The sequence below is a fragment of the Coenobita brevimanus genome, chromosome 23 (genome assembly GCF_032717465.1).
Source record: "Coenobita brevimanus isolate Jiangsu-jjx chromosome 23, ASM3271746v2, whole genome shotgun sequence".
Classification (NCBI taxonomy): domain Eukaryota; kingdom Metazoa; phylum Arthropoda; class Malacostraca; order Decapoda; family Coenobitidae; genus Coenobita; species Coenobita brevimanus.
The window spans coordinates 65783859-65800204 of record NC_136976.1 but is presented as its reverse complement, the minus strand read 5'-3'; the positions used below and the strand labels follow the sequence as shown (position 1 = coordinate 65800204).

General features: G+C 41.3%; 1 protein-coding gene across 3 annotated transcripts in view; it reads left to right on the top strand.

Annotated features, from left to right (window-relative positions):
- Positions 1–14401, top strand: part of Ctu1 (Cytosolic thiouridylase subunit 1) — a 154419-nt gene extending 140018 nt beyond the window's left edge. For all 3 annotated transcript variants that reach the window (XM_080267320.1, XM_080267319.1, XM_080267321.1), the window contains 3 exons: positions 4179–4367; positions 8539–8743; positions 14002–14401. In XM_080267320.1, the coding sequence (XP_080123446.1) occupies positions 4179–4367; positions 8539–8743; positions 14002–14282 (675 nt within the window). In that variant the 3' untranslated portion in view covers positions 14283–14401. The remainder of the gene's footprint in view (positions 1–4178; positions 4368–8538; positions 8744–14001) is intronic.
- The last annotated feature ends 1945 nt before the right edge of the window (positions 14402–16346 follow it).

Below are 16346 nucleotides of genomic sequence, written 5' to 3'. Positions count from 1 at the left end.
GTACTGTTGAGGGGGACAGCTGCTTGGAATGCTTGGAGTGGTTCTGCTACCTGGGGGATATGCAGAGTGCAGGAGGAGCAACAGTAGTTAGTTCCATTGCTAGAATGAAAAATGAGTGGAAGAAGTTGAGGGAAATCTTGCCTCTTCTGACTATAAAGAGGGCCTAAATTTGTGCAGAGAGAACTCTCCACAAAATGTGATTGGTGTTATGCTGTACATTTGTTGTTGTGTACCCCATTTTGTCTGACCAAGCAGCCCTATCAACCACAGGCAAACAGCTGCCCCTGCACGGTTGTCCCGTACAGTGAACCACTGTTCCCTTGCTGCTGGCAGTGCCCTGCTACAGAGAGGCACCGGGATTAGTGTGAAGGTTTGGTTCCTTGATGGAAGTTGCATTTGCATCATCACCAAGTTAACAGGGGCTGTGAAGGGGATCTTTTGTGTAAAGGGTACTCTTCACAAAATGTGAAAAGTATAATGCTGTACAGCTGTTGTTGTTGTTGTGCTACCCCAATCTGTCTGATTGAGCAGACCTATCAACTACATGCAAGCAGGTGCCCTTGGAGGGTTGTCCTGTGCAGTGAACCAATATTTCCTTGTGGCTGACAGTGCTAGGATGGATGTTGCATTTGCATCTCTCCACAGATTTAACAGGGACACCATAGCAGACACCACTTCACTTCTTAAATTCGTTATATGGTTACCATCTAAAATTGTAAGTGGTTCCTTGAGTTACAGGAAATCATAAGGCTTGTCACTCAGTATAGACCTTCCTGAAGTGAAAAGAAGAGTAATAAAAAGTGACAGGAAGGAAAAAGTAGGGAGAGATGAGAGCAGACATAGACAGAACTGAATGGGGAAGGAAGAAGTAGGCAACATATAATGAAGTGAGTGGATGATGGTTGCCACCACCAACCTTTTGTTTACAAATAATTTGCTATATAAGGTCAGTCACTAGATTGTAATAAGGAAGGTGGTGGATGTTGTGTCATCAGTACCTATTACTGTACAGTTATGCATATCAGGAGAGGCTGCTGCAGTAACATATGTACATTGAACAGTACTGGTAAAATGTAGTTGCATGTTTCTTTTGTTTTTGTTTTTTTTTTCCATTAAGTCCACAGTAAATTAAAAAAAATTGTTTGTCAAATCTCAGTTGCTACTTTATGAAGTTGATACTATACTAGTTGTTTGAAAGAAGTTTTATGATTTTGAAACACTTAGTGGTAGGTGGGGGGGCTCACCATCCACTCACTTGATGTAGTGCTGCTCTCGGGTTCCTGCCCTTTCCCCTCTTCCTGTCTTCTTTCCTTCCTTACTCTTCTGTCTTTCTTTCCTTCATTATTTCCACATCCTTCTGTCTACGGGTGACTCTGCACTGAGTGACAAGCCAAATGGTTTCCTGTACACCAGGAAACCATGTACTATGCTGGGTGGTAAGTACCATATAACCCAATCATTGCACCTAATGGTTTAGTCGGTAATTAAGGTGCTCCAATCAGATTGAGCCAATGCAGGTTTATATCCAAGGGATGGTTGGGGTTTATCGCTCATATAATGCCACTCAGGGATGAATGAGGCTGGTCACTCTCATCTTAAATGTCAGGACCAGCTTGCCTAGCCCCGGGCTCCTTCACTCCTCATGGGGCAATGCAGGATTAGATGATGGATGGATGGATGAAAGGTGCAGTGTGAGGAAGTCAGCTGATTAGAGCAAATGATTATATGATATGGCATCATGAAAAGATTGGATACAGTTTGGGTGATGAAATTGGTACTTTCAAATGAATATGCTGATTGAATTTGTGGTTGGTCAAAAAGATGGCATAATATGGTACATAAACTTATGGGTTTTTGAGGTATGGAACTGAAGAGGCAAAACAGTAACAGCTGGTAGAACTTATTAGCTTCTTTTGGCAGAGATGCACTTGACTGAGCAACGCCTCTTAATTAACTTGACAAGTTATGACATGTGTAGGCCTTTCTGGATCCTACATACCAGTTGTCATGAGATGTTGGGGTCCTATATTGTCCTTACTATGACATTATTCACAGCAGCTACTGAGTCACTTAACATTCTTCATTATCATCATCATCATTTCCATTATCATCGTTTTTGTCGTCTTAACCTTAGTTCATCATCAACGTCATCAGCATTCGGACCTCCTTTCCCACCCTAGGGCAGGGTGCGGAGTAGCAACGTCCAGACAGCTTAAGTTTGCCCAATTCAGTAGGCCGTGTTTCCATTCTTTCATCATTCAAGCCCATGGAACCCTGGCTCCATCATATAGACAAAAAAAAAAAATTTCACCATGTTCCTTAGCTTCACATATACCCATCTGATAGAGTCAGTCTGAATGCTGTCACATTAAAATGAGGTGCCAAATCCCTGGTTATATGCTTCTCCACACAAAATTCATCCAGCCAGCTCGGTCTCTTGTCAGTCCCTACTTCCATACCCCTGTTCCTCACTTATCCACCTTCTTGGCCTACCTTGCCTCCTCCCTCCTTCAAATTTGCTCAGATATACCTTTTTCACCACTCTGTTGTCATTGATTCTCTAAACATGACCAAACCATCTCAGCACACTCTCTTCAATTCTGATGTCTACAGACTTACTGACTCAGCATCTTTCACAAATCACATTATGCCATATCATATCCACTCTCTATACTCCACATACATTCCTCAACAGTTCCATCTCCACTGCTGTTTCTCTTGACTTTTCATTTTCATGCCACACCATAGTCTCACATCCTTATGTTAAAGCTGGCACCAACACTCCTTCATGTAAGCCTCCTGCTGCTGCAACACTCAAGCCTTTGTTTTTTATCAAGGCCTTCATAGCACCAGCTACTTTCCTTCATTGTGTCACTCTGCTTTCCACTTCTTTTGCACATTTTCCTCTTTTTTCTATCACTGTGCCCAGGTATTTGAACTCTCTCACCAATTCCAGTCTCTCTCCATGCACAGTAGCATCACACTGGGAGTCACCTTCTCTCTCAATAACCATCACTTTACTTTTTTCTACATTCACTCCCAAGGCATGATGCCCACAGACATCTACAAAACTCGCACTAATCTACGAAGCTCTTGTCTGGTATTTTCAAGTAGCACTGCATCATCAGCATACAACAAATTTGAGATATTCCATCCATTACCATTCATTACCAACGCCTTCCCTCTCTCCATTACTCGTGTTTTTACTTCTTTCATCACCCCATCCATATATATATATTGAACAACCATGGGGGCATCACACAACCTTGTCGCATTGGGGGCAGGGTGACACAGTGGTAGAGTGTCAGACTTGGTATCGAGGGATCATGAGTTTGAGCAATGCCCAGTAGCTGCCATGCTAGGAGGGGTAGTGCCCTCCTGTAACCTAGCTGGGCTATATGATCTAATAAGGTCTAGCATGGGGGAACATTAAAAAAGAAAAAAAAAATGCACTCACACATTGATTGTGAACCAGTCACTTAGATGTCTATTTACCCTTACACATGCCTCACTACCATCAGAATAACTCATAACGGCACCTAACAGCTCACCATCTACACCGTGCATGTGCAAAGCCTTCCACAATCCTTCTCTGTCTGCTTTGTCGTGTGCTTTTTCCAGATCCATAAATGCCATAAACACCTTATAGTCCTCACATGCCTTCTTGACCATCTCTTTTACAGCAAATATTTGATCCACACATCCTCTGCTACCCCTAGTTCCAAACTAACTAAGGGGAGGTAGAATCCAGAAGCAATGAAAGAAAAAGTACAAAAGTAAAAGAACTTTCAGACAGCATGTCCATTGTCCAGTAAAATGAGTCATGTCACTGATTCACTTATTATGGTTCAGCCTCACAAGATACTATCTGCACATATTTTTCGTATATTTCACCAACTTGCCTAGCCCCGGGCGTCTATGCTTCTCATGGGGCAATGTAGGATTGGATGAATGATGATTCATTATAATTGTGCTTCATGTTCATTGTTGGGTCTGAGCAATTCTAATGACTGCCAGCTTATAAGGAGGGTATAGCCCTTGTCAAATGCATCTTCATACATACCTCATCAATCCATTTCAGTCCCTTTTCAGATCATGTAGCAAGAAATTCCCCTGTCCACCACTTCTTGAGTGTAGGTAAAGAAGTTTGCAGTTCATGTGTGCTTTATCAATTACAGATTGGACTGAAGAACAACTGCACATTCTGTGGTGTGTTCCGACGACAGGCACTAGATCGTGGTGCAGTGCTGCTTGGTGTGGACAAAATTGTGACTGGCCACAATGCAGATGATATTGCTGAGACTGTCATCATGAACATCCTGCGAGGAGATATTGCCCGGCTTCAGCGCTGCACTGCTATTGTTACAGTCAGTCTGGCTACCATTGCCTTAACATCAGTCTCACTTGGAATAATTGTTTCACTTTCACTTTGTAGTGGTAATATTCATATTATTCAAAGATTAGTTTATCACATATTGCTTGCCAGGTGAAATAGGCTTGCAGCCAACAAATCAAAAGTGGAGAAGTTAAAAAGAGGCCATTGTTGTGCAGTGAACTGCAACAAACTGATACAGTGCACTGAAATTAAGTCTGCTGTATTAACACTTTGGTGAACACCTGACTTTAGAAACTTCCAATTGTTATAACAGTTCGGTGGTCTCTGCTTAGAGTAAGGTTGGGAGGCCTAAATACACACTAAGAACTTCAAGCAAATTTATCCACCAGTGATGCAGCTTTTGCAAGAATGCACATAGGCATTGCGTTCATCAGTACAAAGCTGTTTTCCAGTTTTTAAAAATGCACATGAGCATTTTTTTACACCACAGTTCTGTATTGTTCTGCTTAATACTGGTTACATTTCATTCTGCCATCTAAGTGTACTTCCTCTGTGGTTAGTTAGTACAACTGAAATTGGTACACAGTACTATGATAGGTAAATAACATTAAAATACTGTATGTAATCTTTATACAAAGTAGGAATGTGCTGATGTACTGTGTTGGTATTGGTGGTATCATCTTAAGTTATAGGTATGGTTATTAGTGAATTTCAGGCTACTGTATTTATTTATTTATTTTTTTATTTTTATCTTTATTTTTTTTTTCAGAATTGTCTGCTCAGGCCAGGTTATACAAATGTCTCTTAGGTCCCTCCCTATTTCCTGATAGGGATGATGGATTGCAGGAGAAGGGCAGCTTCAGCCCACCTTCCATTGAGGTCACGTCCAAATAGGTCTGGGGTCAAAACAACAGTGTGTTTAGATATACTATGGAAGGGGCCTTACATATCTGATATAATGGATTGCTTTATGCTGGAGAATCTGGATCATGGGAACTTGCTGTAATATTAAAACAACTGAATATTGTTAGGAATCAGAAAGTATGATTTAGAAAATTGTTGATGCCAGTGCCGTAACATCAGGGAAATTTTGTGAACAAAGAGAAGATACTTTTATTATATTACAAGCAGAGGTAGGAATAATCAGTACGTATTATTCTTTAAATTTAGTAATACCTGATGTTGTACTTGAAAAGGAACTGGCATGGTAACACTGAATTACCTTATAATATGGCACAGTATAATACACTGAGGTGGTTTGGACATGTGAAGAGAATGGAGAATGAAAGACTGACCAAGAGGGTGTATGTAGGTGAGGTGGAGGGAGGGAGAGGGAGAGGTAGACCGAGGATGAGGTGGAGGGATGGAGTTGAGAGGTATATGAGGGAGGGGGGGGTGAGTTGGGGGGAGGGTAGTCAAATGGTGGGTGACAGAGCGACTTGGAGGCGTTTTGTCTGCGGCCACCCTTTTGCGGGATTAGGGCGTCAGGCTATAGATAGATAGATAATGCTGTATAATTTTGCATATATAATTCCAGGGGCTGAATCTATAAACTCTCCCTGGCACTGGCCAGAGCAAATCATACCACAGAATAACAAACTTTATAGTAACATGTAAGCCTTGGGTTGAAAATTGTTCATACTGTTGTGGTATCATGCCTACATAATGATGTAGAATATGTATAAATTACATTGAATAACTGTCTTATTACTGTGTTACTAATGCTAGTATGTGATCCAGTTCATGTAGCATTCCAGGGCAAAATTGGACCACCCACCAGGACAGACATGGACCAATACCTTAAGTTGTTAATTACAGATCTTACACTTCTTAAAGCTTATCAAGATTCATTCAAACGATATTTATCACATTTTATTTGTTTACTGGGGCCATCTGAAGTAATCTTGCATAGGCTAAACAGTAGGATAAGTATCGTAATGACAAAACATGAAAGGAACATAGTGAAGATTGCATTGGTTCCTTCTTTCACTGCATTCTGTTTCTACATGGCTTTCTTACTTTTCATGATTATCTTGTAGGTTATAAACTCACATGTGTGCCTGTGCATGCATGAAAGTGCAACTTACACACACGCACGCACATCCATCCATCCATCCATCATCCAATCCTACGTTGCCCCATGAGGAGCGTAGGAGCCCGGGGCTAGGCAGTTGGTCCTGACATTTAAGATGAGAGTGACCAACCTCACTCATCCCTGAGTGGCATTACGTGAGCAATAAACCCCAACCACCCCTTGGATATAAACCTTCACCGGCTCAATCCGATTGGAACACAATAATTACCCACTAAACTGCCAGGTGCCAAAATTTGCTTATATGGTTACCATCCAGCATAGTAAATGGTTTCCTGGTGTACAGGAAACCTTTTGGCTTGTCACTCAATGTAGAGTCACCCACAGGCAGAAGGAAGAGGAAAGAATGAAGGAATGAAAGACAGAAGAGGGAGTGTAAAGTCACCCATAGGCAGAAGGATGAGGAAAGAATGAAGGAAAGAAAGATAGAAGAAGATGGAAGGAAGGAAGGATGGAGGAGGGGACAGGGCAGACACCCGAGAACAGCACTACATTGAGTGAGTGGATGGTGAGCGCCCCCACCTAACACATACGCACGCACATACATACATTTATTGTATTTGTCCAGGTTCACCCTGATAAGGTGTAAACACAATGGGGTGAACCTGGACCAACAGTGGTCATGCACTATTACAGCCACTGTTGTTTTTATTGTATTTTGTTATGTTCCACATCAACTTCAGACACTGTTAGATAATCTAACAAAATTTCAGTTATCTTTGACTGACATTATGTTCAAAGAAAGAAACTTTGCCAAAGCTAGATTTTTTCAGACCCAAAGTTTGCCACTGTGTTTACATTTCCCAGATTTTACACACTTCACTCTTCCCTCATCTTGTTGAAACCAGTTGCACTAGCTTCATCCTTGCCATATTGCTCTTGAAGATAGATACCCAAATACCTCCCCCCCCCTCCCCCCCAGAAAAAGGTGATATTCACATTGAAATTGATCTAGTCTGGTCCACCGAGGTAATCTGATTTGCCCTGATGTTGCTCATGTAATGCCACTCAAGGATGAGTTAGGCTGGTCACTCTCATTTTAAATTTCAAGACCAACTTGCCTAGCTCCAGACTCCTACGTTTCACATGGGGAAAGACAGGATTATATGATGGGTGGATGAATGGACAATAGATACATTTGTCTTCACTTATACAGCTGCCATAGGCTTCACAGCCAAACTAATGTCAATATTAAAGTTACAGAATATAAAAAATGAACCTACAGTATTTGTGATAATACTGTAGTTACCAGTAACTGCTATAGAGGCTTCTTTACTATTGTTATAACTTTTGATGCATTGAATCTGTCTGGCCAACCTACCACTTTCAACCACCCCAGTTCTGTAAATCAGCCTAATTTACTGACCAGTAAATGTAGAAATGACAGCTCTCGAACAGAGTAGTGCTGAAGCTCAGATGACGATGGGCTTGGACATGAGTTGTGGGAATATATACCGGTAGTGTCTGGCAGATCTACGATCATCGGTACTTCTTTGCTGTCTTACACATAATGAGTGCGGACAAAAAATGGCAACTCCTTCCCAGCTGATATGGAATTGCCACTTTAATCATTTGCTGAAATAAAACTACAATTTATTTCTTCATGAAATTAACAACAAATTTAACTTTATGAGCTCGTCTTAGTTTTACATACAAACCACTATCAGTTTAGTATTAATATTATTGGGCCACTTTACGTTTTCTGACCAGTAAATTCCATGTCAACTGATGCTGACACATAAATTTTAATGCATGGAACTCAGCATTAACTATTATATTATCTTTTTTTTTATACAGTATAAATTATGTACACTTTAATTATAATATAATTGTATATGATGTCAGGTACAGTAATGTTTTATTCATTGGTATTTGGAAGGGATCATTAACCAACAAAAAGAGTGCTAGGTCTTGAGTTTCAAAACCACTTAGAACTATCAGTCCATCATTTTGTGGTTAAATCTTCTGCTTCTGTCTTTTAACAGGTATAATTAAGAAGTATGCGGTTACTGCTCTCAGTAGAGAAAAATTTTCCACAACCTAATAGCCAGTTAGAATCCTTTATAATTATGACTCCAACACATTAACACTGATCCATCTTCTTTTCCAGGGTTCTGAGGGTGCCATTGCTAGATCCAAGCCCTTCAAGTACACATATGAGAAGGAGATTGTGATGTATGCATACTTTAAGAAGCTGGACTACTTTTCCACAGAATGTATATACTCACCTAATGCCTACCGTGGTCATGCCCGTGCCTTCCTCAAGGACCTGGAGAAGATCAGAGCAACATCCATTATTGACATAATTCACTCTGGTGAGTTTGTTAAATTATCATTGTAATGGTGTTCCACTGTTTCTTTGGCATATACAGCATCCATAAAGAGAAAAGTTGAAGTAGACTTTGTATCCATTCACTCATCATTCATTTCTCACTTCCAGCCCTTTGGCTCTAGGTGTTCAATATGCAGTTTACAGGCCAAGTGCAGCCTACCTTATCTCAGGGTGCACTTTGCCTGACACTTCTAATAATTTATTAGATACCACACATGGACTATCAGGTTAGTATGGCCTAACCATCATCCTGCTGCTTCCATTGCTTTTGTAAAATGGCAAGGAAATCATTATCATTGAAGAGTTAGCAGGCTGTTCAGTACTGGTACTTCACCAGTATTGGAAAACACACACACACACACACACACACACACACACACACACACACACACACACACACACACACACACACACACACACACACACACACACACACACACACACACACACACACACACACACACACACACACACACACACACACACACACACACACACACACACACACACACACACACACACACACACACACACACACACACACACACACACACACACACACACACACACACACACACACACACACACACACACACACACACACACACACACACACACACACACACACACACACACACACACACACACACACACACACACACACACACACACACACACACACACACACACACACACACACACACACACACACACACACACACACACACACACACACACACACACACACACACACACACACACACACACACACACACACACACACACACACACACACACACACACACACACACACACACACACACACACACACACACACACACACACACACATACACACACACACACACACACACACACACACACACACACACACACACACACACACACACACACACACACACACACACACACACACACACACACACACACACACACACACACACACACACACACACACACACACACACACTAAAAAAAGGATTTCTGGTCATGTGGTTCACCATTGTAAAAACTGGACACCTTTGTTGTACATGATACCACCCACACAGTTTCATATCCATTACCAGTATGTCATTTGTGACACCTGTGAGATAGATCATTTTCATGTTTAAAATTGGATGTAACCCATAAATCATTCATTTATTTGTCTCATTTGTAAGTTTTTTCTTGTGCAAAATACACTCCCCATTCCTAGTGGTAGTTGGTGATGAGCATCATCCATTCACTTGATATAATGGTGCCTACTTCTTCCTGAGGTGACTCTACACTGGCTGACAAGCCTAATCGTTTCCTGTACCCAGAAAACCATTTACAGTGCTGGGTGCTTACCATATAGCCAAATAACAGGGTAATAGGGAGCCTATTATGGTTCCCCTGTTAGCTGGTTGGAGAGATGGAAATGCAACATTCATCCGGGAACCCAACCACACTCTCCCCCGCATGTCATTATGGTAAGGCACTGTGCCAGATGACATCAGGAATGGTTGCTTGTCTGCAGGTCTTGGGTCATCTCAACCAGACTGGGGTTACACAACAACAACAACAAAATATGATCTGCCTGCAGGGAGTTTCAGGGGGGAAAAGGGCATAGCTTTGGGAAATGATAGATGAGGGATTTCCAAGTAAAAAATGCTGTATCAACATGGGTTCAATTGTCAACCATTGCAGAGCTACAGTTAATGATGGCATTGTGGGGAAATGATAAGGGAGACTATTTTTGTCCATAAGGTCATTAGTAATTGTAGCTAGGTAACTGTAGAGATTTGGATATATGTTGATATACCATTTTTTACATAGAATTTCCTCATCTATCATTTTCCAGATTTATGCTCTGTCTTCCCAGAATTCATTGTACAATATATATCGTCACCCTCATAAAGTAACTGCCTAAGTCATTTTTCAGCTACAATATTTCTGGATTTTGGCTAAATCGATTCTTCATCACATGGCGCACCTATTGGTACAGCTTCCTTTGCCAGGTCTAGGGTGTGAGTGGTCTAAAATGCGCCTCAAGTTTCTGCGTAAGTCATTGAAAATTAAGAAAATGAGACAGGTTTTTCTCAATTTCCTGAAAAGTAGAAAAGATGACTTAGGCAGTTTCTTTGAGGGTGACGATATATATATATATATATATATACAGTATATATATATATATATATATATATATATATATATATATATATATATATATATATATATATATATATATATATACTGTACTTTATTTTACTCAGTGTGAGGCCTAATTATAGTGAAATGGGTGACTCTACACTGAGTGATAAGCCAAATGGTTTCCTCTATACCAGGAAACCATTTACTACGCTGGGTGGTAACCATATAACCAAATTTTGGCGCCTGGTGGTTTAGTGGGTAATTATTGTGCTCCAGTCGGATTAAGCCGGTGAAGGTTTATATCCAGGGGGTGATTGGGGTTTATTGCTCACGTAATGCCACTCAGGGATGAGTGAGGTTGGTCACTCTCATCTTAAATGTCAGGACCAGCTGCCTAGCCCCGGGCTTCTACGCTCTTCATGGGGCAACGTAGGATTGGACGATGGATGATGATGGATGTTTTCCCCTGTACTGTATTGGATAACATTGGAAAATTTCATGTTGTGAAAGCTAAGTTGCATTGTGCTTTTGCTCTTGTCAGAGTGGGTCTGCCCCCAGTTAGCCCAAGATGAGGTTTTACTCTGTTCTCAGAACCATCAGACAGTTTTAATCTCCTTAGGATAGACCTCTCTGTTCCAAAGGAGTTAAAATCTCCATAAACCCCCTTAATTCAAGGACAGTATTTCCTTTTACATTATTCCTGTTCCATCCATGCATCATCTCATCCTGTGTTGCCCCTTGAGGAGCATGGGAGACCAGGGCTAGGCAAGTTGATCATCACATGTAAGATGAGAATTACCTGCCTCACTCATCCCTGAGTGGCATTACATGATCAATAAACCCCAACCACTCCTTGGATATAAACTTACGCAGGCTCAGTTCAGCTGGAGTGCCTTAATTACCCACCAAAGCACCAGGTGCCATAGTTTGGTGATATGGTTACCATCCAACATATTAATAGTTTCCTGTTGTACAAAAAACCATTTGGTTTGCCACTCATGTAGAGTCACTCGTAGATAGAAGGAAGAGGAAAGAAAGAAGGACAGAAGAGGAAGGCAGGAAAGAAGGAAGGAGAGGAAAGGGTAGTCTTCTGAGAGCAGCACTACATTGAGTTAGTGGATTGCCATATATTATTTAGCTAAGGAGGGATCCCCATTGGTGGAAGAATTAATTAATTTGCACAAACACAAATACTGTATGTGTGAAAGCAACATAAGTGACTCATGTGGCACTTGGTGGTAGACAAGTTCATCTCCCTACATAATTCATCCAAGCATTTCTCTCTGTCATCACTTCCTCGTTTTCCTTGTTTTCATACATTGCTTTTTGATACATTCAGTTGCCTTGTCTAGCTACCTTCTTCTTGGCATCCCCCATATCCTTATACCCACAGCTCAGTGAAGTTTTCCCCAAAAAGGCAGAGATAATTATTTAAAAATATTTGAAGTAACAAATAGTATAATGAATTACTGCAGCACACTGCTGTAAAATTTATCAAAACTACATTATGCAGTAGTGAATACAGAAAGCTATTGTGTACAGTGTATCTGAACCATGCATTAGAACAGCATGTGGTTGGAAGCATCATTTTGTCTCATGGAATAAAACATTATATTTTGTTAGCCTGATAACTGCAGTGTACAGCCATCCATTCTGAGGTGCACTGTGATATACAGCTGCAGCATCAGATTGAAAATGCAATTTTCCATGCTTTTGGGCAGGCAGATTGTTGATGAATGACTTGAAATGTCATGTAGAGGCACCTGGAGCCTTTTCAGCCACTCACAGCTTACCCAACTTGTGCCTCATTAGTCACTGTGTGGTATGATGGAAGGTCAATGTCCGGCCCACCAAATTTTAAAAGCTCAACATGGCTATACCAAGGTAGATATATACTGTACTGGGCTGATATTGTGCTTCATAATATTTATGCTTGAACTCTTTCGTATGGTACTCATAGAAATTATTTATGATGAATACTCCTGGTGTCTGCTTTTTTGCTAAAGTCCCACCTCAAAATATAGAAAATATCCAAGCTCTTTACTGCCAAACTATAGTAAATGTTGACCTGAAATTCTGCACATGCATACTGCAGTGTGTTGTCTTCTGTGCTATACCTATAAATCTGGTCTTTTGAAAAACAATATTTATGCATACTGTATTTTTTTGGTGGTCCAAAATTACCGAACTTCAAAACACTATCTATCTATCTGTCAACAGATGCCATAATCCCTTAAGGGGTGGCCATTTGACTCAGTTATTTGTTTGACGGGGAGGGACACTAACCCTCCACCAACCCACTTGTTGACACGTAGGGAGCACGTATGGGTTGGTTATATGGTTACCACCCAGCGTTGTAAATGATTTCTTGGCTCACAGGAAACCATTTGGCTTGTCACTCAATGTAAAGCCACCTGTAAAGGAAAGAAGAGCAATAAGAAGTGACAGGAAAGATGGGAGATATAGGAAGAGAGGAGGGCAGGCACAGAAAAAGAATGATAAAGGCTAAGGAAGAAGTAAGGAGCACTACATCAAGTGAGTGGATGATGATCGCGACAAAACACAAGCAGGTAAATTATGACATATATTGACCTGAAAATCAAGATACTTATACTTTATGACATCCTGTATCAGTTGGAAAGACAAGAAAACAAACATGGGAAACTTCTTATTTCCAGTCTAACAGTTTATGGGTTAATGATTGACGTTGTTCGATAACAGTACCATCATGCAGTCCTTTATTGCCCAATAAGGAGTGTAGGAGCCTGGGGTTAGACTACACAGTCCTGATATTTAAGACAAGGATGACCAGCCTCACTGGCCCCTTTATGGAATTATGTGAGCAGTAAGCCCCAACCATCCCTTTGATGTAAACCTTTATCGGCCCCATCTGGTTGGAGTGCCTTGTCCTGCGAGACCACCAGGCATCATTTAGTTATGGTTACCACCCAGTGTAGTAAATGGTTTCCTGGATTACAAGAAGCCATTTGGCATATCACTCTGTATAGCCTTCTCAAGGTTGCACTGCACTAAATGAGTGGATGGTGAGCTTCTTCTGACCACTTCATTGACAGTACATATGATTATGACATGGCTGATCCCTTTACAGGGGAGTGTTTTTCTGTGCGTGAAGGTGTGAAGCTGCCGACCCAAGGTGTGTGTGAGCGTTGTGGACACATCTCATCCCAGTCTGTGTGCAAGGCCTGTGTTCTCTTGGAGGGCCTCAACAAGGGCAAACCAAAACTTGGCTTAGGGAAGACATCTAAGATCCGAGAACACTTGGAGGGAACCGTTGATGACCCACCTTCTGGAGGAGACACATCTAGTCCGGACAAGCTTGAGACAAATTCAGATAATACTGATAATAAGAAAATTGATTTCAATTGGTAAAAGAGAGTAGTTTTATTTGGCAAAATAACCTATCTCCTTTTAGCAAACCAAAGAGATCGCTGCTGTTTATTTTTCAAATTATAAATTATACTATAAATTCCAGTATTTTAGCCAGTGTGTACCTGTCATACATAGTAAAGTTATAAGCTTGTTCTTGTTACATTTCTTTACCAAGTTAATATTACCCTTTAGACACCTTTATAAAAGTTTTCTGTAATGTCATCGCTGTCAAAATCCAGTACAGGTTCAAGATCCATTGCTGCTCTTATCTTTGTATGTATTTGCTGTGCTACCCCAGTCTGTCTGATTAAGCAGACCCATCAACTGCAGGCAAGCAGCTGCCCCTGCAGGGCCATCCCATGCAGTGAACTGATGTTCCCATGTAGCAGACAGCACCTCACCACGGCGAGGCACAGGGATTAGTGTCTAGGTTTGTGTCCTGTGTGGTGCCTCATATGCATCTCTCCATCCAGATAACAGGGGCACTGTAGCAGGCTCCACATTGTCCCATTATTTGGCTATATGGTTACCTCCCAATATAGTAAACAGGAAACCATTTGGCTTTTCACTTAGTCTACAGTCGCCCAAGGTGGACTGAAGAGTAATAAATAGTGACAGAAAGGATGGGAGAAATAGGAAGAGAGGAGGGCAGAAACAGAAAAAGAATAATAGACATGAAGGAAGAAGAAGGTAGCACTACATAAAGTGAGTGGATGATGGGTGTCCTCACCTACCACCATTTTTATGTAGTAGCAGCATGTGTTTCCAGTACTGGTTAATTTTCAGTAATTTAGAAACACTGGCGAGTTTGAATATTCGAGGATCAGGTGGTTTGTGAGAGAGAGAGAGAGAGAGAGACTTAGGGAAAACCATAATAATCAACCATGAACAAAGCACACTTGTAATCTGTCCATTAATGAGTGAGAAAGAGAAGGTTTTAAGGGGAACTGTATCCACCATGAACAAAACACATCTGTCACCTGTACTGGTAACTTAGTGTTGATTGCAGAGAATGAAAGGGATGCAGAGGATATAATTAGGAAATGGAGAGAGACATTGGGACACAAGAGTTTGAGAGTAAATGCAGATAAAACAAAAGTGCTGATATCTCAAGGCTGACAGCAGTATTGTCAAAGTAGAGGGTGTATAGCCATGTGCAGTTTGCTACAAGCGTGTGGGAAGTAACCCCATCTTGTGCGCTGTTTTTGATAGGTGGGTGCATAAGAGATGTAGTGGTATTAGAGGTAGACTGCATAATAATGCTGGTTTTTGTGTGTGGTGCGTGTCAAGGAGAACATGTTGAGATTGTCAGGTGTGAAATGATTGCTCTTGCTGGAGAGCCTCTTGAATATGTGTAGGAATTTTGTTACTTGGTGGACCTGTTAAGTACTGGAGGTGGGTTGGAGCTCTAGCTCTGTGGCTAGGGTAAAAAGTGGTTGGAGGAAGTTCAGGGAGTTACTGCCTTTCCTAACATTGAGAGGGCTCTCCCTCCATGCTAAGGGATCTTTGTATGCAGCATGTGTTAGGGAGTGTAATGCTGTGTGGCACTGGAACCAGGGCAGTAAAGGAAGAAGATATTCATAGGCTCAGACACACAGAAATGACAGTGATTAGATGGATGTGTAGTGCGTCTCTGAATGCAAGGCGTGGAGGGGCTAGGATTGTGACTGAAGAGTTGAGAGGAAGGATGAGACTGGAATGTATTTGTGTTGTGATGAGGAGGGGTAGCTTGAGATGGTTTGAGCATGTTGAGAGGATGGAGGGTGACAGTTGGATGCAGAAGATAAGGAATGTGAACATTGAGTGTTGGGTTGCCAGAAGCAGACCAAATAAGACCTGGGACAAGGTCATAAGAATGTGATGGAAGAGATAAGGAACTCAATAGGGTGGCTGCCAGAGATCAAGCAGCATGGAGAGCAGCCATTAGGTGATCAAGGCTAATGCATGCAAGCATGTTGGAGTCTATGTATGATACAATCCTGTGTCATGGTGCTGATGTCTGATGACTTAATTTGGGTACTCTTGAAGTGTATACAATTCAGTATTAGACATCCAAAGCCCAGA